Source organism: Vespa velutina, chromosome 5 (genome assembly GCF_912470025.1).
Source record: "Vespa velutina chromosome 5, iVesVel2.1, whole genome shotgun sequence".
NCBI classification, from domain to species: domain Eukaryota; kingdom Metazoa; phylum Arthropoda; class Insecta; order Hymenoptera; family Vespidae; genus Vespa; species Vespa velutina.
The window spans coordinates 8,800,888-8,822,978 of record NC_062192.1 but is presented as its reverse complement, the minus strand read 5'-3'; the positions used below and the strand labels follow the sequence as shown (position 1 = coordinate 8,822,978).

Here is a 22,091-nt window from a genome sequence, read left to right as displayed (position 1 = left end):
TTTCCTTATGTTCTCTTTTCTTTTTTGGTATAACGCGCATATGTAAAAGTGTATATATTTAAAAGTAGTATATGTAAAAGTATATTTATATATCTACATAAACACGTTTATGTTATCGTTCGGTTGTTCGTAACGATTGTAAAATATAACATAATGTAAACAACACTGCAATTCCATTGAAATAATTTTAATAGACATTCTGAGCGATATAGGCAAGATAACCATTTAACAAATTGATTTGCGATCATCATGTGTTTGAACAAATATATACGAGGATCGTTTAAAACAGCGTTTCTCAACTTGTTATATTCATTAAACGATAAGTAATAACTTAGGCAGAAGCGAAAAATGTGATTAATTTAAAAGAGATTTCTATAATTTCCTCGTATTAAACAATCATATCTTTGAAATAATACATATCAATTTATCAATAAAAAATTTTAAAACATTTGAGCAAATGAGCTGGATTGAGCCGGACATCCGAAAGATTGTGAAATGTTGATCTAGAAAATAATAAATCTTTACATAGAGAAGCTGTATAAAACATTTGTTTACCCGTGGGTTACTTATTTATAGATTTGCTCATACGTTGACAAAAACCAGTGATTTATAAACCTTATCAGTTTGTAGGTACTATGAGATGTAATTACGGTACGCATTATAAAGCACTGTTGTTTTACTGTTGTAATGAAAAATTCATTTTGATCGCATGATATTTTTATTATATTTCTTTTAAAAATAAATTAAATGAGAAATCAAATTTTGGTTAAAAAAAAAGAAAAAAAATATAAGTTACAGAGTTCTAACCATTACCTGGCGGAATACAAATGGTTTAAGAATTTAAATATGTAAATCATGATAAATTTTAAAAAGAAATATTAAATTAATTAATATTGTCATCGCTTAATGTGTTTTCAAAATGCCGATAAAATCTGAAAATCCAGACGACAATGAGATATGTTATATTTACCCTTTCCCGCTAGCTTGAAAAAAAAGGTCATCGTCGGCTTGCAGCTGCGTATAGAGGTTGCATATTACAAGGCACAAAAACAAACGACTCAGCCCTTTCTTCTGAAGTCGCGGTGTTCAATCGCAAAAATGCTTTTACTCGTATGACTTCAATGATCGAAAATATTTTTGTATTACGATACCTGATCATCCTGTCCAAAATCCGAACATGGTTTCGAGCGATCATTATGTTTTTCCAAAAAGAATAGATTGAATTCTCGAAATGACATTGTTTCTCACGAAATGATGATTTAAAATACGTTATAATGCAACGATGCTCACGCTAACATGCTGCAGAAATATGTGACGGACATATTGTATCAAACATAGGCGTGCGCAGAAATTATATACTGGAATGTAACTAAGTATGTGTATGTATATAAATGTATATGCTAGAGTTAGAAAGAAAGAGGAAACTTTTTTCAAATACACGTGCATTGTCAAAAATTTTAAAACGTGGTTAATGCTCTTTTTGAGAACCTGATATTTAAATCCATATGTGTGTGTGTAAATGTATTTATATATATAGATATGTATATATTAATAATACTAATATTAAATATATATATATATATATATATATATATATATATATATATAGGCATTATATTATAGTTATCATTGTTGAATATTACTAAAATCGATTAAAAACATATTTAAGGAAATATACGAATTTGTTTATAAAACTAAAGAAATAATATATTTCACGTAAATACACACATCGTACCTAGTTCGTGTAATGACGAATAAATCGATACAATTCAAAAGAATTCATATATATGTATATATGCGTGTATTCGATAAAATAAAGAAAATGCAACATACACATGTGATTGCGATGCAATTTAATTTTAAATGAAGATATTCTATGCCTATTTAAAACTACACTAAATAATGCATGCACGTGCTATTATGCTCCAATAGAAAATTACAACATAAATATTCGTTTCGAACGAACATTGTTGTTATCGTTAATACTTTAACCGATGACATTAGAGATTCGCGTGATAATTTACAATATTTTTCATATTTCTCTTCGCATTCAAATCAAATTCTGATGATTCGGTAGACGGAATACAATCAACAATCAACCTTTTCTTGTTTTTACGAGCAAATATACATTTTTCTATAATTAGAATAAAAATACTCAAAATGATTCCAATTTGAATGAAGAAAATAAGAGACATTATGCTTGTTAAGGAAACTGGTTGAAGATAGTTCGGCATATCATTGAATGTCTTTTGAAATGTTCTTTCTTTTAAACGCTGTACCATACCATTGTTGATAAATCTCTGCAAGCTGGATCTTTGCCATTAATCAACGATAAAATTAAAATTTACAATATTTAAGGTGTACTTACTGAAAATTTATGACTCCGGTAAATGGATTGTGTTTAGATAAAATTATAGATAAATTGTCTATGATTCCTGTGTCAACGGCAATCACTTTACATGGTATTTTAAAACTTAAGCTTTTTTTTAACCGGTCATACGTGTAGATAGCTAGTTTTTGATTTTCGCAAATCTATAATTTAATAACGATTATTAATAAAGAATATATACACGCACACGTATATATATACATCAGAAAGTTATTTTATTTATTCTATATTTTAATTTATTTTTTATAATATCTCAACGTACTTTCATAAATCCTTCGAATATAGATACTGGCAAATTTTGTTTTTTTATCATCAACTTCATTACATTTTTTGAAACCAGATCATTTGAATTCTGCAAATAAATATCTCTTCGTATTCGTTTATATATATATATATATATATATATATATATATATATATATATATATAAATATATATACATATATATATATATATAAATATATATATATACATCGTTGTAAGTAGTACAGCGTAGATAATACGTTAATACTCACTGCAAATATATCATAATCAGATGTACCACGAGAGACAGCTAATTTGTAAGTACCGTCTTCAGTGAAACCCTCTAATGAATTAAAGGGTAAAATATGGATACCGGACGTTAAAAAACTAATGAAAGCCGCAGAATAAGCAGACAATAAGATCAATGACATAAAAAATATTGATATATATGGTATTCTTAACGATAATCTCTCAGGAAAGACTGAAAAGCAAATAAGAAAATATGCTTTCTGTTTAAATAACTACGACAAAAGAATAATAAAGACAAAAAAAATCACGAAACGTTTTATCGGACCTGGTAGTCCCTGTTGACATAATATACCCCAAATTTCTAAAATAACATCAGACAATAAATGTCCTATGTTACGATTGGTTCCATTTTTTATTTTGACAAATATTAATAAGATCGTCACAAGAACCAATACTCCAAACATGGCTATCCAAACCGAACGAGAGAAAGCCTAAAAAAAGATAACTATTTTTTAATTCATGAAGATATAAAGCAATAAAAATATATAATAACAAAAGATATTCATAATAAAAAAGATATAAAAAGAGAAAAGAAATAAATAAACTGATTACGTGCTTATCATTTGATATTATACGACACATAAGTGAAACTTCTTTAGTTATTTTAATTTAATTTAATTTAATTTAGTTCATCAAATTTAGTGTCCTCAAATTTCAATGAAAAAGAAGAGATAGACAGATAAATATATTTCAAACAGCTATAGATAATATTGAAAATATTGAAAACAATTTATTTGTATAAACGTATTGTTTCATTCTATCTGCGATTGTCATTTTCTAATACGAAACGAGAAAAAAGAAAATAATCGGTTGGAAATTATCGTACTAGAAAATAAGACGACCATCCAATCGCGAATGCCCGTGGTTCTTGGATATATAGTCTGTTTCTTGAGATCAAAAGTGGAAACGTGAAGTCGACGACGTTTAATCTGGCACTGGTCATAGAAAAATCTGAAATAGAAATGTCAGCACGACCAGCATGTAATTCTCCCATTGCTCCGGACCAAGTTTTTTCTTTAGGATTCCAACTTCCGTACTCTTCTACTTCGGAGACTATGTCGAAACTAAAATTGAGAGTCGCACATAATTCTCTGAATATTTTACCGAATACGCCATCCAATTTGTCGTCGTCCTTTACATTTATGAACGGTGAATCCTGCGCAATGTGAAAACCAATGTAATGTGAATTATTCTCAACTAGAAAAAAGGAAAAAAAAGAAAAGAAAATATTTCGAACAAAAATATTTTACCTGAACTATAACAGTCTTCATGATCAAACCCTGCAAATTATATCTTCTGTCGTAAAGAGATTTCGGAACCACTTTAATGATTCCTTCCTCTAAACTCCAAGTTGCAAAATCATTGATCTCGGTTTGATTCTTATAGATCGAATACCATTCACGTAAAATATTTTCCGTACCGCAACGGACCAACATTTCCGTGTTGAATTTCAAATGGAATATGTTACCTGGTGGATTATAACAATAATCGAAACCATGTCCCTTGTTAATGAATATCACAAGCCACACAGCGTAAGACATGTCGAAGTTATTAGTTGCTAAGGAGAACTGATTAATCGCTCTGTAATTAGTTATAACAGGTACGTAATGCGGTCTTACGATTCGTTTTACGTAGGACGACGATTTATGCAATTCTGAAAAGTGCATGATCGAAGTTGTAAAACCCTCGCGAGAAAGTGCACGCGTCCATTTGAATATCCTAGTTACAACTTCCATTTCTGAGAATAAAGGAATAAATGAAAATAGTAAAATTAAAGAAAAGATATATATATATATATATTTGTGTGTGTATATACATATTTTCCTACCTTCTATCGATTGAGCATATAAGAATATTATAGATTTCGTTCCATGTAATTTGGAAATGTCAATAATCAAAGAAATGTATTCGTCGTCGTAAGAACGTCGTAAATCAAGTTGGTAAGATTTTGTCATCTTCGGGAGAAAAAGTATAAAAATAAGAACGAGAACGAGTATCTTCAATCGCACAAGAAACATCTTTTTTTCTTTCTTTTTTATTATTATTATTTTTTTTATTTCTTTATGCCTTTCTATGTATTTCTCAATCGAATGAACCGTTAACAATCGCGTATGCAATGATATTAACAGAAAAAATTTTTACACTACACAGAAATATGTTCTATTGTTCCATATGTCGTCCGAAAAGGAATGAAGCTGGTGAATATTTAGATATTCGTGCGAAAAAAAGAAGAATAAAAAGAAAAAAGAAAAAATTAAAGTTAAATGTTAGTATCGATTTATTTACGATCGATTAATGAACGTCCTTTTCATTTTTCCTTGTGTTTTTTTTTTCTTTGGTGTAACGTGTACATGTGTAACATGTATAAGTGTATACATATTTAAGTATCTACGGGAATACGTTTATGTTATTGTTCATTTCATTGTAATGATTGTTAAATAAAACATCATGTAAACAACGTTGCAATACCATTAGCATTATTTTAATAGATTCTGTTCTTGTGGATATAAGCTAGACAACCATCTGACAAATTGATTTGCGATCATAGTTTTTGAGAAAATATATATGAGGGTCATTTAAAGCAGCGTTTCTCATCCTGTTATATTAGTTCAAGGGTAAGTATTAAGTTACGCGAAAGCGAGGATAGTGATTAATTTATAAAAGATTTTTATAATATCCTTGCGTTTAACAATAATCGCTTATAATGATATCTTTGAAATGTAAACAAGTATGTATATGTGTATAATTAACTATGTGTATATATGTACAGTTAGAAACAAAAAGGAAACTTTTTAATATACATGTGCATTATCGAAAATATTAAAACGTAGTCAATGCTTTTTTTAAGAATCTCGTATTTATATACATATGTATGTTTATATACATGTATAAATGTATATATATATATATATATATATATATATATATATGTATATATATAAGCATTACATTATAGTTATCATTGTGGAATATTACTAAAATCGATTAAAAACATATTTAAGGAAATATACGAATTTGTTTATAAGATTAAACAAATAATATATTTCACGTAAATGCATACATCATATCTAGTTCGTGTAATGACGAAGAAATCGGTACAGTTCGAAAGGATTAAAATATATACATATATGCGTGTATTCGATAAAATAAAAAAAATGGATCATACACATATCTGCAATTTAATTTTAAATGAAGTGATTCTATTTCTATTTAAGACCATGCTAAATAATGCATATACATGCTATAGAGAATTACAATATAAACATTCGTTTCAAAGGAACATTGTCGTTATCGTTAATATTTTAACCGATGACATTAGGGATTCGCGTGATAGTTTACAATATATTTCTCTTCGCATTCAAATCAAATTCTGATGATTCGATAGACGGAATACAATCAACAATCAACCTTTTCTTGTTTTTACGAGCAAATATATACTTTTCTATAATTAGAATAAAAACACTCGAAATGATTCCAATTTGAATGAAGAAAATAAGAGACATTATGCTTGTTAAGGAAACTGGTTGAAGATAGTTCGGCATATCATTGAATGTCTTTTGAAATGTTCTATCTTTTAAACGCTGTACCATACCATTGTTGATAAATCTCTGCAAGCTGGACTTTTGCCATTAAGCAACCATAAAGTGAAAACTTATAATATTTAAGGTGTACTTACTGAAAATTTATGACTCCGGTAAATGGATTGTGTTTAGATAAAATCATAGATAAATTGTCTATAATTCCTGTGTCAAGGCCAACTACTTTACATGGTATTTTAAAACTTTTTATCCGCTTATACGTGTAAATAGGTAGTTTTTCATTATCGCAAATCTATAATTTAATAACGATCATTAATAAAAGAAAATATACACAAACACATATATATATATATATGAGAAAGTTATTTTATTGTTTCTATATTTTAATTTATTTTTTATAACATCTCAACGTACTTTCATACATCCTTCCAATATAGATACTGGGAAATTTTTTGTTTTCATCATCAACTTCATTATTTTTTATGAAATAAGATCATTTGAATTCTGCAAATAAATATTTCTCTTCGTATATCCTTATAAGTAGTACAGCGTAGATAATACGTTCAATACTTACTGCAAATGTATCATAATCAGACGTACCACGAGAGACAGCTAATTGGTAAGTACCGTCTTCAGTGAAACCCTCTAATGAATTAAAGGGTAAAATATGGATACCGGACGTTAAAAAACTAATGAAAGCCGCAAAATAAGCGGACAATAAGATCAATGACATAAAAAATATTGATATATATGGTATTCTTAACGATAATCTCTCAGGAAAGACTGAAAAGCAAATAAGAAAATATGCTTTCTGTTTAAATAACTACGACAAAAGAATAATAAAGACAAAAAAAATCACGAAACGTTTTATCGGACCTGGTAGTCCCTGTTGACATAATATACCCCAAATTTCTAAAATAACATCAGACAATAAATGTCCTATGTTACGATTGGTTCCATTTTTTATTTTGACAAATATTAATAAGATCGTCACAAGAACCAATACTCCAAACATGGCTATCCAAACCGAACGAGAGAAAGCCTAAAAAAAGATAACTATTTTTTAATTCATGAAGATATAACGCAATAAAAATATATAATAACAAAAGATATTCATAATAAAAAAGATATAAAAAGAGAAAAGAAATAAATAAACTGATTACGTGCTTATCATTTGATATTATACGACACATAAGTGAAACTTCTTTAGTTATTTTAATTTAATTTAATTTAATTTAGTTCATCAAATTTAGTGTCCTCAAATTTCAATGAAAAAGAAGAGATAGACAGATAAATATATTTCAAACAGCTATAGATAATATTGAAAATATTGAAAACAATTTATTTGTATAAACGTATTGTTTCATTCTATCTGCGATTTGGTCATTTTCTAATACGAAACGAGAAAAAAGAAAATAATCGGTTGGAAATTATCGTACTAGAAAATAAGACGACCATCCAATCGCGAATGCCCGTGGTTCTTGGATATATAGTCTGTTTCTTGAGATCAAAAGTGGAAACGTGAAGTCGACGACGTTTAATCTGGCACTGGTCATAGAAAAATCTGAAATAGAAATGTCAGCACGACCAGCATGTAATTCTCCCATTGCTCCGGACCAAGTTTTTTCTTTAGGATTCCAACTTCCGTACTCTTCTACTTCGGAGACTATGTCGAAACTAAAATTGAGAGTCGCACATAATTCTCTGAATATTTTACCGAATACGCCATCCAATTTGTCGTCGTCCTTTACATTTATGAACGGTGAATCCTGCGTAATGTGAAAACCAATGTAATGTGAATTATTCTCAACTAGAAAAAAAGGAAAAAAAAGGAAAGAAAATATCTCGAACAAAAATATTTTACCTGAACTATAACAGCCTTCATGATCAAACCCTGCAAATTATATCTTCTGTCGTAAAGAGATTTCGGAACCACTTTAATGATTCCTTCCTCTAAACTCCAAGTTGCAAAATCATTGATCTCGGTTCGATTCTAATAGATTTAATATCATTCACGTAAAATATTTTCCGTACCACAACGGACCAAAATTTCCATGTTGAATTTCAAATGGAATGTTACCTTGGATTATAACAATAATTCGAAGCCATTCTTTGTTTATGAATATTACTAATCAAATGGCGAAAAACATGTCGAAGTTATTAATCGTTAAGAATAACTCATTGATCGCGTTTTAACTAGATAACACAACGATATAATGAGGATGTATGTCTTGGCTTATATAGTACGATGATTCTTGCAATTCTGAAATAAACACATTTAAGGACATAAAATTTTTGCGAGAGAGTTCACGAGTGTATTTGAATACCATCGTTGTCGTCTCGATTTCTGAGTGATAAGAAAAATTAAAGATTGTTGATTGATTGACGAGAGCGTTTTTTAAAAATTCACTTCTCGCACCGGGCCAGCGATGGCAGAGGATTCGAACGAAGAGAATGTTTCCCGTCTTGTCCTTGTTGTCCGAGCTATAGAACCACTGGTCGCGATGAATAAGCCGGCACTAGGCTAAAATACCGTTGTAGGCAGTCAGCAAAATACCTCTCGCCACGTTCCCGCAAATTAATGGGAGCACTTTTTTTTAATCTCGTGAGAAATGAGAAATGAAGAAGTAAATGCGCGATATTAAATGATGCGTGCTATGTAAATCTCACCGTGTATTTAATCAGATAAATTACAATTGTTGTGTGTCTCGTATATGATGTGTAGTTAGTTGTAGTGGTTGATTCTGAAGGGGACTTGAGAGTTTAGACGTTGTGAGTCTGAAAAATGTAACTTGATTGCCCTTTGGCCTAATTTAAACTATCCATCTAAACTTAAATTAGATTGGTAAAAGGCGGAGTTTGAAATATGGAAAGGGAAAGAATAAATGCCCATTGGTCACGGATAGTTCATTGGAATGTTTAAACATTTCATGTGTGCCCCTTTGTTCTAGTGCTCTTAAAGATTATAGGGTGTCAATGGATATTTCAAGGTTAAGCGCAGATAACCCTTAGCTTATCGAGCCTAGCCTTCTATATTTACTATTTATTTATTGGCCGGATTGACATATTATCGAAACCCAGATATTTTAATAAAAATGCATAAGCCCAGACAAAGGTGGTCATGTGTTTTTTATCTATGCGTTTTGTTTAGCTAATAGTCGATAGGTTCCCAAGGATAACTGTTTCCAATGGTATTATATTTATGATTCTTGAGAAAAAGTACCGTGAACAATGGAGAGACACACGTGTGCGTTAACAAAGATAATAGATATAAACGGGGGAAAAAGTATTAGAGATATCGTCGTACCTTTTAACGATTTAGAATATAAAAAAGTTATACATTTCGTGCTATATAATTAATAAATATCTATGATAAAAAGAACATGTCCATCGCAGATAAAAGGAAGTTCGTACGTTCTAACGATCTGTGATAGAAGAGTAAAAAGGATGAGTATCTTTAATCGTGCAACGAACGTCATTTTTCTAAATATATCGATCGATAAGCATATTAATCAAATTAAACGAATAGATGTCGACACAAAGAAATAAATGGAATAAAATGTTCACAGTGATAGAGCGACGGATGATCGAACGAAACTAAATTTCAATATACTATGAGAGAATTATTATCGCTTCGATTGTTCCGATTGTCGTGCAAATTTGAACGCACGTGACGTTGTGTCTACATACTCCCACGAAGAGAAATAATTTTATTCGTACTCGTACTGATTTATTATCGATAAATTAATAAATGTATTTTTCATTTTTCTCTTATTTTTTCTTTTCTTTTTTTTAATCGGTACATTAATACATTTCCGTTTGCACGTATCGACAACATACAAACTAGTAAAAACAAAGCAATTAAATAATTTAGTAGTTGCTTTGATCGATATAAACTAGTTATTTCTTATGCGCGAATGCGAACTGACAGAAAAATATAATATTATTACACTCAGTGTAAGAAAGTGTTAAGCGATGTATAAAAATTCCTCTATAAAATTCAAACGCGCGAAATGTCTTGTGTAAACTTAATTTAAAATCTCCTATACGAATAGATACGATGAAAACACAATAATATCATATAACGCAATAAAATAATTTAAAGATATTCATTTCACATTAATTCTTCACTATAAGTGTAAATATTAGAAGAATTTAATATTTCTTAAATAATTTCATTATATAGTATGTATATAGTTATATATATAATATAATAGCGTATATAAATGATCACACATTGTGATATCTACCATTGGAAATTTCACACGTAGAAACAATTAAATTAACTAACTCTACATATATAAAAACGAATTCATACATAACAAATGGCGAACATAATTTTTTTCTTTTATACCGTCTATAAAATACATATGTAATACTTCGTGTAAGGAGGAAAAAATTTTTGAAATTTAAAAGAATTAAAATATGTAAACGTGACAGGTAAAAAAAAGCTTCATACACGCGATTACATCAATAAATATTTCAATTTAAAACTGTGTTAAATAATGCAAAAGCTTATATACGGTGTACGATTGTTTCCATTCCATTAGAAAATTACAATAAGTGTATAAAAATTTGTTGAGAAAAAACATTAAAACGTTTTTAATATTTTACGCTTGAACATTTGCGATTCGTGTAATAATTTGTAATATTTTTTATACATTTTTTTCTCTTTACATAAAAATCTAATTTTTTTAACGGCATACGTTCTACCATCGAATTTTTCTTACTTTCATGAGCAAAAAACAACTTCTCCATGATCAAAATGCAAGTACTCAAAATGATCCCGATTAGAATGAAGAAAATAAGGGACATTACGTTGATTATACAAACCGGTTGATGCTTGATCATACCAAACGATTTCATTTTAGATGTCGTTTCCTTTAAATGATTCATCATTCCATTATTAATAAATTTCTGCAAGCTAAAATGATATTGTGCTTTTAAGACAAGATAAAAGATAGTTTACATTATTAATTATGTACTTACTGAAAATTAATAACTTCCCTAAATGGATTGTTCTTAGATAAAATCATGGCTAAATTGTCCATTCGTCCTGTTTCAATAGGAAGCATATCGCATGGTATTTTAAAATTTACAATCTGGTTTATTTCATCGGACGAATAAAATGCTAGTTTCGGATTTTCACAAATCTGTAATTAAACAAAAGATACTAAAAATAAAATTATATATATTTAGATAGATAAATTATTTTAGTATTTTCATATTTCTTTTATAATACCTCAACGTACCATCCTAACTCCTTCTATTATATTTATTGGCAATTCCTCATCTTTCAGCATAAACTTCCTTAATTTTTTTCCAAGTGGATCTCCCGAATTCTACAAAAAAAAAATACATTTCTTCGTCCTCATATATTTATTGCTTTGAACGTATTCGATATATATATATATATATATATATATATATATATATGTATATAAATAACATACGTAATACGTTTAATACTCACTACAAAAAGATCATAATCAGCCGTACCGCGAAGTACGATAAGCTGATAAGTACCGTCTGCAATGAAACCCTCTAAGGAATGAAACGGTAAGATGGTGACATCTGATGTTAAAAAGCTTATCAAAGCCGCGGAATAGGCAGCCGATAAGACTACAGCCAAAAAAAATATAGAGAGATATGCTATTTTTAACGAAGATCTTTCAGGAAAATCTAAAACAATTGAATACTTTCTGTTAATCTAATTATTAAAAAAAAAAAAAATCCAAAAATATTAAAACAAACCTACGAGTCCCTGTTGACAAAATATACCCCAAATCTCTAGAAAATTATCGATCAATAAATATCCTATATTACGATCCTTTTCATACCTTATTTTGAATAAAGCTAGTAATATCGATGCAAAAATTAATATTCCAAACATAGCAATCCAAACGAAATTGGAGAAAGCCTATAAAAATTAACAATTATTTAATACATGATGATTAACGCTTGAAAAAGAATGAAAATAAAATTGAATACAAATTATCATACTAGAAAATAAGATGACCAATTAATCGCAAATAATTGTGGTTTTTTAATGTAAAGATAGTTTTTTAAAGTTAAAAGAGGAAGCGTGAAGTCAACAACGTTCAATCTTGCACTGGTCATAGAAAAACCTGAAAGGCAAATGTCAGCATGTCCAGCATATAATTCTCCCACTGCTCCGGACCAAGATTTTTTTTTTGGATTCCAACTTCCATACTCGTCTAGTTCCGCGACAATATCGAAAGTAAAGTTAAGCATCCCAATAAGTTCTTCTAATATTCTATCGAACTGACCGTACAATTTGCCATCCTTATTTATTCTTATGAATAATGAATTCTGCGAATAGGAAAGTGAAATAAATAACGATCTATTTCGAGTTGAAAATATAGAAAATTTATATAATGAAAATATCACACCCTAATTATAATAGCTCTCATGATCAAACCCTGTAAATTGTATCTTCTTTCATAAAAAGAATTTGGTGAAATATTAATAATTCCTTTTTCCAAACTCCAAGTTGCTACATCGTCGATCTCAGTTCGATTTGGATCGATAGAATACCATTCTCGTAAAATGTTTTCCGTACCGCAACGTACCAACATTTCCGAATTGAATTTCAAATGAAATATGTTACCTTGTGGACTGTAACAATAATCGTAATCGTTTGCCTTGTGAATGAACAATACTAACCAGGCAGCAAAGGACATGTCAAAGTTACTGGTTGCCAAAGAGAATTCATTAATTGCATTGTAATTAGATATAACTGCGACATAATGCGGTCGTACGATTCGATTTATATAATATGACGATTCGTGCAATTCTGAAAAGTATAAGTTCGAAGTCATAAAACCTTTGCGAGAAAGAGCACACGTCCATTTGAACACCATCGTTGTCATTTCCATTTCTGAAAAAAAAAATAAAGATATTAAAAATGATGAAAAAAAAATGAAAAATATTTTATTGCACCTTTTATCGATTCGGCGTATAAGAAGATCGTAGATTTTGTTCTGTATAATTTGAAAATTTCGATAATGAAAGTAACATATTCGTCACCGATAGAAAGAAGTTCTTGAGATCTTGCAACTTTCGGAAATAAAGGAACAAGAAAAAGAAGTATGAGTATCGTAAATCTTACTAAAAACGTCATTTTTTTATATATCGTTCAATGATTATAAGGATATTTTTTATATTGAACGAATCAATGATTATATTACAAAGAAATTAATGGAAATATTTTTTACGTTATGCCAAGGGAAGGTCGAGCGAGACTAAATTTCTAATCTATTGAGAGAATTATTGTCAGTTCGATTGTTCCGATTATCATGACGATTTGAATACACGCGATTTATATCTCGACATTCGTGCGAAGAATATTATTTTATGACTACTGGCATTGATTTATTATCTATGGATTAATAAACAAACGATTCCTTCCTCTCTTTTTTCTTTTTTATTATGTTTGTTTTTTCCTATAATGTATGAATATATTTCCATCTGTATTTATATATCCATATACATACGTTAAATGTTTTAATTATTTCATTTAGGATTATAAAATGCAATGTCTTATGAACAACGTTTTACTTCCATTAAAATAATGTAATAATATGTTTTGTTCGTTATAAATAAGACAACTACTCGAGAAAACGATTTCTAACTGTTACACTTTAGAGGAAATAACCCCAAACATTACATTCTAGTTATTGTAATGCTCAAAAGCGAACTTGTCGGAAAAATTATTATACACGATTAAGAATATGTTAAACAATATATAAAGATTTAATTATACACGTAGAAAAAATTAGTTAAATTTGCTCTACATATAAAAATATGTTTATTGAAGAACATGCGAGAACCTGATTAAATTGTACCAGCCAATCGTTATTCATACATAAAAAATTACGAACGTAATTTTTTTTTTAATATTCTGACTATGAAATAAATTACATAGAATATATATATATATATATATATATATATATATATATATATAAATAAATTACAAACATATTTCCCGTAAGGAGAGATAAATTAACGTACATGCGACAAATAAAGAAGATGCGTAGTACACGCGATTACACCTATAACTATCTCAATTTAAAACTTTGCTAAATAATGCAAAAACTTAGTGTAAAAACTACGTGCAAGCTTGTTTCTATTTCATTAGAAAATTATCAATTAAAATAATATAAAAATTTAATATTTTATGCGTGCACATTTGCAATTCGCACAGTAATTCGTAATATTTTTTATTCTTTCTTTCTCTTTACACAAAAATCTAATGATTTTTTCAATGGCATACATTTTACCATCGAATCCTTCTTACTTTTAGCAAAAATATACTTCTCTATGATCAAAATGATACCAATCATGATAAAAAAAAAAAATAGGAAATATTATGCTGGTTATTTGAACAGATCGTGGCTTCATCATATTGGAATTCTTTTGAAATTTTATATATGTTATTTAACTATTCATCAGCTCATTTTTGATAAATTTCTACAAGCTAAATTATATTTATGCTTCAATGTACAAAAAATACAAAATTTACATCATTGAATAATTGTTTTCTTACTGAAAATTGATGATTTTTATGAATGGATTGTGTTTAGATAAGATGATGACTAAACTGTCTACACATCCTGTTTCAAAAGAAACAATATTGCATGATACTTTAAGATATACAGTATACTCTATTTCGTCGGGTGAGTAGATTGTTAATTTCTGATTTTCGCAAATCTGTAAATTAATAAAAGATACTAAAGATAAAACTATATATATATATATATATATATATATATATATATATATATATATATTTATAAAGATAAATTATTTCAACATTTTTATATTTTTTTTATAATACCTCAACGTACTTTTCTAAAAGCTTCCATTATATTTACTGACAATTCTTCCTCTTAGCAATAATTTCATTAAATCCTTTAAGTAGATGTACAAAATTCTACAGATAAATACACTTCTTCTTCATGCTCATATGGGAATTCATTGCTTTATATATATGTCGAACAACATAGATAATGCATATAATATTCACTGTAAAGATATCATAGCCGTACCATGAAATACGGCGAACTAATAAGTACCGTCTGCAACAAAGTCCTCTAACGAATGATACGGTAAAATAATAACAGCAGATGTTAAAAAGGTTATTAAAGCAACCGATAAGACTACACTCAGAAAAGATATAGACAAATATGCTATTCGTAACAATGATCTATAAAGAAATTCTAAAGTACAAACGAATAAATATGACTACTAACAAAAAAAGAGAAGTAAAAATGAATGTCTGGAAATATTGAATCAAACCTGCGAGTCCCTGTTCATAAAATGTACCCCAAATTTTCAAAAAATTATCGCCTAATATATGTCTTACGCTTCAATCAATTTTATCCCTTATTTTAATAAAAATTAATAACATCATTGTAAAAACAAATATTTCACATGTAGCAATCCAAATAGAATTGTAGAAAGTCTAAAAAAATAACAATTATTTAATTCATGACAATTAACGGGTTAAAAAATATAAAAAAAGTAATTTGACTGCAAGTAATCATATTAGAAAATAAGACGGCCAATTAATCGCAAATACATTTGTGAAAGTAAAAATTATTTTTGGAAAGCAAAAGAGGAAGAGTGAAATCAACAACATTGAATGTTGTACTGGTAACAGAAAAATCTGAAATAGAAATGTCAGCGCGTGTAGTATATAATTTCCCAATTGTTCTTGACCATGTATTTTTTTTGGATTCCATACTCCGTACTCTTCAACTTCCGAAACAACGTTCAAACTAAAATTGAGAACCAAACAAAGTTCTTTAAATATTCTACCGAACATGCCGTCCAATTCCCGTGTTCTTGTTTATGTTTACTAATGGTGAATCTTACGAGGTAAAAAAAGAAATACAAAAAAGAGAAATAAGTCATAATTTTTATCTGGACCAAACCAAATTTTCAATAGATCGAAATAAACGATGATCGATTGTATTTAATTTAAAAATGGATATCTCTAGAACGTAAATATTTTATATTAACTAGAACAGGTCACATGATCAGACCATATAAATTATATTTTTTATCATGAAGAGAATCAAGTATTATTCTAGTAATTCCATTCTCTCAGCTTCATGTTGCTATATCGTCGATCTCGGTACGATTCGGATCGATTAAATACTAGTCTTGTAAAATATTTTCCGTACCGTAGCGGACCAATATTTCCGAATTGAATCTTAAATGAAATATGTTACTTGGCGAACTGTGGCAATAATCGTAGCCATATTCTATGTAAATGAATATCACTAGCCAAGCAGCAAAAAACATGTTGAAGGTATTAGTTGCTAAGGAGAACTCATTAAACGTGTTGCAATCGGATATAACTATGACATAATGCGGTCGTACGATTCTCTCTACGTAATAAAACGATTTGCCCAATTCTGGAAAGTAATATAAGTTCGAAGTCGTAAAACCTTCGTGTGAAAGGACACGCGTCCATTTGAACGCCGTTGTTGCGATTTCCATTTCGGAATGAACGAAGGAAAAAAAATAAAAATAATAAAAATGAAAAAAAGGAAATGAGAAATATTATTTCACACCTGTTATTGATTTATCGAATAAGAAAATAATAAATTTTGTTTTGTATAATTTGCAAACTTCGATAAACAAAGGAACGTATTTGTCTCCGATACAAAGTAATTCGCTAAATCTTGAAATCTTGAAATCTTCGGAAAAAGAAGAACAAATAGCATTAATCGTACGAAGAAAGTCATTTCTTTTTTCGTACATCAATTAATAAATTTATAAACGACAACTATTCCTCAGATAGAACGAATTCACGACTACCTTGTAGAGAAATTGGGAAAATTTTCATGCGACATCGAACGAAGATCGCACGAGACTAAATTTTGTGAACTTTTGAGAGATTTATGGTCTCCTCGATTATATCCTTATTATCATACAGATCTGAATGCAAGTGACAAGTATTGAAAAAAAATTAATTTATAAGTGCTGGCATTGATTTTTTATCGATTATTTAATAAACGTTTTTATCCTTCTCCTCTTTTTCTTTCTTTTCATTTCTTTTTTTTCTTTTTTCTTTTTTGTTTTCCTTCGTCGTGTGAATATATTTCTATCTGCATTTATATATGTACATACACACTTTACACATTTACGTTATTCTAGATAAGATAGCAAAATACAATGTCTTAAAATAAAACGTTGCACCCATTAAAATAAATTAACATAAATCAATTAATACAAATGGGGCAATTATTTAACAAAATGATTTACTACCAGCAAATATTATATTCTAATTTTTTTCTATATACGCATGCACAAGGTTATCGTAGACAATTATTACAATCGATTAAGAATATGTGCTATATTAAAATATTACGATCAAAATAAAAAAATTCGTTTAAAATCGAATATTAGCGTTATTGTTAATAGTTCTCGCGTTGTCGTTTCCTTTTTACATTGACTCTGAACGATTTAATCGGAGTACGATTTACCATTGACACCTTCTTCATTTTGGAAGAAAATATACACTTTTCTATGATCAGAATAAAAATACTCAAAATGATACCAGTTTGAATGAAGAAAATAAGCGACATAACGTTGTTTATGCGAACCGGTTCATGTTTCTTCAAATCACTGGACTTCTTCTTAAATGTCGAATCTTTTAAACGATTCATCATACCATTATCGATAAATTTCTGCAAGCTAGAATGAGTTCGTGCTTTAACGTACGATAAATGAAATTTTACATTATTAATTGTGCACTTACTGAAAATTGATAACGTCTGTGAATGGATTGTTTTTGGATAAAATCATGGCTAAACTGTCTACACGTCCCGTCTCAATAGAAGCCAGGTTACATGGTATTTTAAGATTTACAATCTTTTGTACTTCCTCGGACGAATACATTGCTAGTTTCCGATTTTTACAAACCTATGATTCAATAAAAAATGTTGAAAATAAAATTATATATAACTATATGTTATTATGTTACTTTTTTGTTTTGATTTCTTATAATACTTCATCATACTCTCTTGAATCCTTCCTCTACATTTGTTGTCAATTTTTCTTCTTCTATCATTAACTTCATCAATTTCTTTTCAAGCGGATTTTTCGAATTCTACAAATAAGTATTTTTGCTCATCTTCTCATCTTTATATGTATACATATACCATATATATATAGATGAAGATGACATATGTATACATATGTCATCTTCATCTGTATATATATAATATAATAGATGTTATATATATAACAACGTTTTATATATATACATATATATATATATATGCATGTATATATATATATATATATATATATATATATATATATATATAAAACAACCTAGATAATAAATATAATACTCACTACAAACATATCATAATCAGATGTACCACGAAAGACAGATAATTGATAAGTGCCGTCTTCAGCAAAACTTTCTAATGAACGAAAGGGTAAAATATGGACAGTAGACGTTAAAAAGCTTATCAAAGCCGCAGAATAAGCGGCCGATAGAACGACAGCCGAAAGAAGGATAGAGAAGTATGCTATTCTTAAAGAAGATCTATCAGAAAAATCTAAATCAAACGAATACTTTGTATAAATGTAACCATTAAAAAAAACGAAAGAATTTAAATAAAATTTAAGAAATATCGTATCATACCTGCCAATCCCTGTTGACAAAATATACCCCAAATCTCCAGAAAATTATCGGATAACAAATGTCCTACGTTACGATCCGTTCCATTCTGTATTTTGAGAAAAATCAGTAAAATCGATCCAACAATTAATATCACCAATATAGCTATCCAAATAGAATAGGAGAATGTCTGAGAAAAATAACAATTTTTTAATTCATAAAGCTTAACCAACGAAAAAGAAAAATTTCATTGCAAGTTATCATACTAGAAAAAAAGATGACCATTTAATCGCAAATATTTCTGGCTCGCGAATGTAAAGACATTTTTTCGAAAGCAAAAGTGGAAGCGTAAAGTCAACAGCATTCAATCTAGCACTGGTAATAGAAAAATCTGAAATAGAAATGTCAGCACGTCCAGCATATAATTCTCCTACTGCTCCGGACCAAGTCTTTTCTTTAAGATTCCAACTTCCATATTCTTCTACTTCAGAAACAATATTGAAACTAAAATTGAGAGTTATAGAAAGTTCTCTTAATATTTTACCGAATATCCCGTCTAATTCACCATCCTCGTTTACAATTAGGAACGACGAATCCTAGTGCAAAATAAAATAATTAATGCAAATTTAATTAACTAGAAAATGGGAAATATATCCAGATTAGAGAATATTTTACCTTAATTGTAACAGCTTTCATTATCAAACCCTCTAAATTATATCTTCTTTCATGAAGAAGAGAATCTGAAGCAATTTTAGTTATTCCTTTTTCTAAGCTCCATGTTACTAAATCGACGATCTCGGTTCGATTCGTATCAATCGAATACCACTCTCGTAAATTATTTTCCATACCGCAACGTACCAACATTTTCGAGTTGAATTTTAAATGAAATATGTTACTTGGTGGACTGTAACAATAATCGGAGCCATGTCCCTTGTAAATAAATAACACTAGCCAAGCAGCAAAAGACATGTCAAATGTACTGGTTGCTAAAGAGAACTCATTAATTGCATTGTAATTTGAAATCACAGCGATATAATGCGGTCGTTTGATTCGCCCTACATAATACGATGATTTATGCAATTGCGAAAAGTACAAATTCGTGGACGTAAATCCTTCTTGAGAAAGCGCACGCGTCCATTTAAAAATCATCGTTTCCATTTCCATTTCTGAGGAAGAGAAAAACAATAATAATTCAAATGAAGAAGTGAAAATTAGAAATATTATGACAGCACCTTTCATTGATTCGGAGTACAAGAAAATTATTGATTTCGTTCCGTATAATTTGCAAATGTTGATGATAATAGGAATGTATTCTTCGCCGATAGAAAGAAATTCGTAAGATATTGCGATTTTCGAAGGAAGAAGAAGAAAAAGAGGAACGAGTATCGTTAATCGTATGAAGAATCTCATTTTTTCTTTCGTATTTCTCAAATTGAACGAATCGGGCTATTTCTCAAGTAGAACAAATCGACAGGCTGTTTTAATAAAATTCATGGAAAAAATTTTTACACAATAACGAAAGAAGATCAGGCGTAACTAAATTTTTGAACTATTAAGATACTTATTGCTACTTGGAATATTGCGACCGTAGTGCAGATTGATATGAACGCGCGGCATATGTTTGTATGTGTGTGTTTTCATATGTATTCTTGTGACGATAATAATTTTATACGTTCACCTATTGGTCTGTCATCGATCGATTAATAATCGGTTATTTTCATTTCCCCTTTTTTCTTTTTTATTCTTTTCCTTTTCTTGTTTGGCAAATGTATGTGAATCCATCTGTGTTTATGTATCTACGTAGACACACGTGGTTTGTTTTTATTCCATACAAATGTTAAATGCAATGTCTTAAAAACGGCATCGTACTTCCATTAAAATAATTTAATAAACGTTCTAATCGATATAAACGATGCAAGCACTTGACAAAATTATTTTACGATCACCAAACGTTATATTCTAGTTTTTTTCCATATGCGCAAACAGTAGATTATTATGGAAAATTATTATGATTGAGGAAACGTTTAAGGAAGTACAAAAAACTGATTACAACATTAAATAGATAATATGTTTCCTATATATTTAATCTAGAATTTATATCAATAGATACGATGAATTCATTTCATGTCTATTCTTGAAAGTGTAAAATCACAAAATCTAATTGTCTTTTTAAACACAATTTTTATATTTTTTAAAAACATTTCAATACTTGAAATACTTTTTATTAACAGTCTCAAGCCTAGTCACGTATTAGTTCGTTCTTTCCCTCTAAATTTTAAACGATTATGTCAAAATAATATATTATTTTCAACGAACAAAACAATAATTAATTTTCAAAAATCGATTCCATTAAACGTGGGAATATTTGACGTATTTCTTTATATCTCCAATTATTGTATGTTTAAGAATTTGTTAATACTTTCTCCAATATCATAAAATATTCATAGAAATATGAATATTTGTATAATGTAATATATATATATATATATATATACGTATACATTACTATATTAGGAAAAAGAAATTCATATTTCTTGAAATAGAAAAGAATTTCGTTTCGCTCTACCTGTATTATGATGCAATATAGCAATTCACTATCATGACTTTAAACTTTTACACTGTACAGTATGAGTTATTTCTTACGTGTAGATAAAGTCACATGACGAAGCTTCGAATTCTGCATCTCATTCAAAAATGGCGCTGAATGATACTTCCCAAATTGAATTGTTATGATTATTATATCGTAGCTGTTATAAAGAAAAGGCGATAGAAAAAGATAATCTTTTTCACGTTTACGATAATATAAATAATATTTTAATTACCATCGATTTATTTCAACTATTCTCGCTTTGATATACACATTATAAGTATTCAATTTTACTTCGTCAGCAATACCCCGCCATTTTGATTTGACGCAGGCGCCGTTAACGCTGACGTGAAT

At 28.9% G+C, this 22,091-nt stretch overlaps 4 protein-coding genes across 4 annotated transcripts; all 4 read right to left on the bottom strand.

Moving 5' to 3' along the window:
- Window positions 1-2,000: 2,000 nt before the first annotated feature.
- Window positions 2,001-5,252, bottom strand: LOC124949436 (glutamate receptor ionotropic, kainate glr-3-like). Its single transcript, XM_047494438.1, has 9 exons — window positions 4,770-5,252; window positions 4,192-4,679; window positions 3,768-4,097; window positions 3,207-3,372; window positions 2,905-3,113; window positions 2,652-2,741; window positions 2,369-2,532; window positions 2,156-2,313; window positions 2,001-2,062 (listed from the first exon to the last, which is right to left on the bottom strand). Exons 1-9 carry the CDS (start codon window positions 4,957-4,959, stop codon window positions 2,001-2,003), a joined length of 1,857 nt encoding a protein of 618 aa, XP_047350394.1. The 5' UTR covers window positions 4,960-5,252.
- A 648-nt stretch (window positions 5,253-5,900) lies between these two features.
- On the bottom strand, window positions 5,901-6,992 carry LOC124949435. The gene is made up of 4 exons (XM_047494437.1): window positions 6,895-6,992; window positions 6,618-6,772; window positions 6,380-6,556; window positions 5,901-5,916 (listed from the first exon to the last, which is right to left on the bottom strand). Exons 1-4 carry the CDS (start codon window positions 6,952-6,954, stop codon window positions 5,901-5,903), a joined length of 408 nt encoding a protein of 135 aa, XP_047350393.1. The 5' UTR covers window positions 6,955-6,992.
- LOC124949434 (glutamate receptor 1-like) lies at window positions 6,961-8,536 on the bottom strand. Its single transcript, XM_047494436.1, has 6 exons — window positions 8,525-8,536; window positions 8,345-8,473; window positions 7,920-8,249; window positions 7,357-7,522; window positions 7,055-7,263; window positions 6,961-6,984 (listed from the first exon to the last, which is right to left on the bottom strand). The coding sequence occupies exons 1-6, from the start codon at window positions 8,534-8,536 to the stop codon at window positions 6,961-6,963; spliced, it is 870 nt and encodes a 289-aa protein (XP_047350392.1).
- A 1,700-nt stretch (window positions 8,537-10,236) lies between these two features.
- Window positions 10,237-22,059, bottom strand: LOC124949128. The gene is made up of 16 exons (XM_047493745.1): window positions 21,973-22,059; window positions 21,794-21,897; window positions 19,826-20,316; window positions 19,417-19,746; window positions 19,175-19,340; window positions 18,880-19,088; window positions 18,539-18,628; window positions 18,278-18,441; window positions 18,077-18,213; window positions 12,894-13,381; window positions 12,484-12,813; window positions 12,235-12,400; window positions 11,954-12,162; window positions 11,733-11,822; window positions 11,470-11,633; window positions 10,237-11,404 (listed from the first exon to the last, which is right to left on the bottom strand). The coding sequence occupies exons 2-16, from the start codon at window positions 21,831-21,833 to the stop codon at window positions 11,083-11,085; spliced, it is 3,396 nt and encodes a 1,131-aa protein (XP_047349701.1). The 5' UTR covers window positions 21,834-21,897; window positions 21,973-22,059; the 3' UTR covers window positions 10,237-11,082.
- Window positions 22,060-22,091: the final 32 nt, after the last annotated feature.

Bases quoted from the DNA above. Each gene is read 5' to 3' on its own strand.
- LOC124949128 (XM_047493745.1), bottom strand. From the start codon at position 21,833: ATGCAGAATTCGAAGCTTCGTCATGTGACTTTATCTACAC. The intron at 20,317-21,793 runs GTAAGAAATAAC...TCTCTTCCTCAG, and splicing joins TCATGTGACTTTATCTACAC to AAATGGAAATGGAAACGATG. The intron at 18,214-18,277 runs GTAAGTGCACAA...AACTCATTCTAG, and splicing joins ACAGACGTTATCAATTTTCA to CTTGCAGAAATTTATCGATA.
- LOC124949436 (XM_047494438.1), bottom strand. From the start codon at position 4,959: ATGTTTCTTGTGCGATTGAAGATACTCGTTCTCGTTCTTATTTTTATA. The intron at 3,373-3,767 runs GTACGATAATTT...ATCTTTTTTTAG, and splicing joins GATGGTCGTCTTATTTTCTA to GCTTTCTCTCGTTCGGTTTG. The intron at 2,063-2,155 runs GTATTTTTATTC...CCGAATCATCAG, and splicing joins TCAAATTGGAATCATTTTGA to AATTTGATTTGAATGCGAAG.
- LOC124949435 (XM_047494437.1), bottom strand. From the start codon at position 6,954: ATGAAGTTGATGATGAAAACAAAAAATTTCCCAGTATCTATATTGGAA. The intron at 6,773-6,894 runs GTACGTTGAGAT...ATTAAATTATAG, and splicing joins TATTGGAAGGATGTATGAAA to ATTTGCGATAATGAAAAACT. The intron at 6,557-6,617 runs GTAAGTACACCT...GCAAAAGTCCAG, and splicing joins ACCGGAGTCATAAATTTTCA to CTTGCAGAGATTTATCAACA.
- LOC124949434 (XM_047494436.1), bottom strand. The intron at 7,523-7,919 runs GTACGATAATTT...ATCTTTTTTTAG, and splicing joins GATGGTCGTCTTATTTTCTA to GCTTTCTCTCGTTCGGTTTG. The intron at 6,985-7,054 runs GTAAGTATTGAA...ATTTATTTGCAG, and splicing joins CTGATTATGATACATTTGCA to AATTCAAATGATCTTATTTC.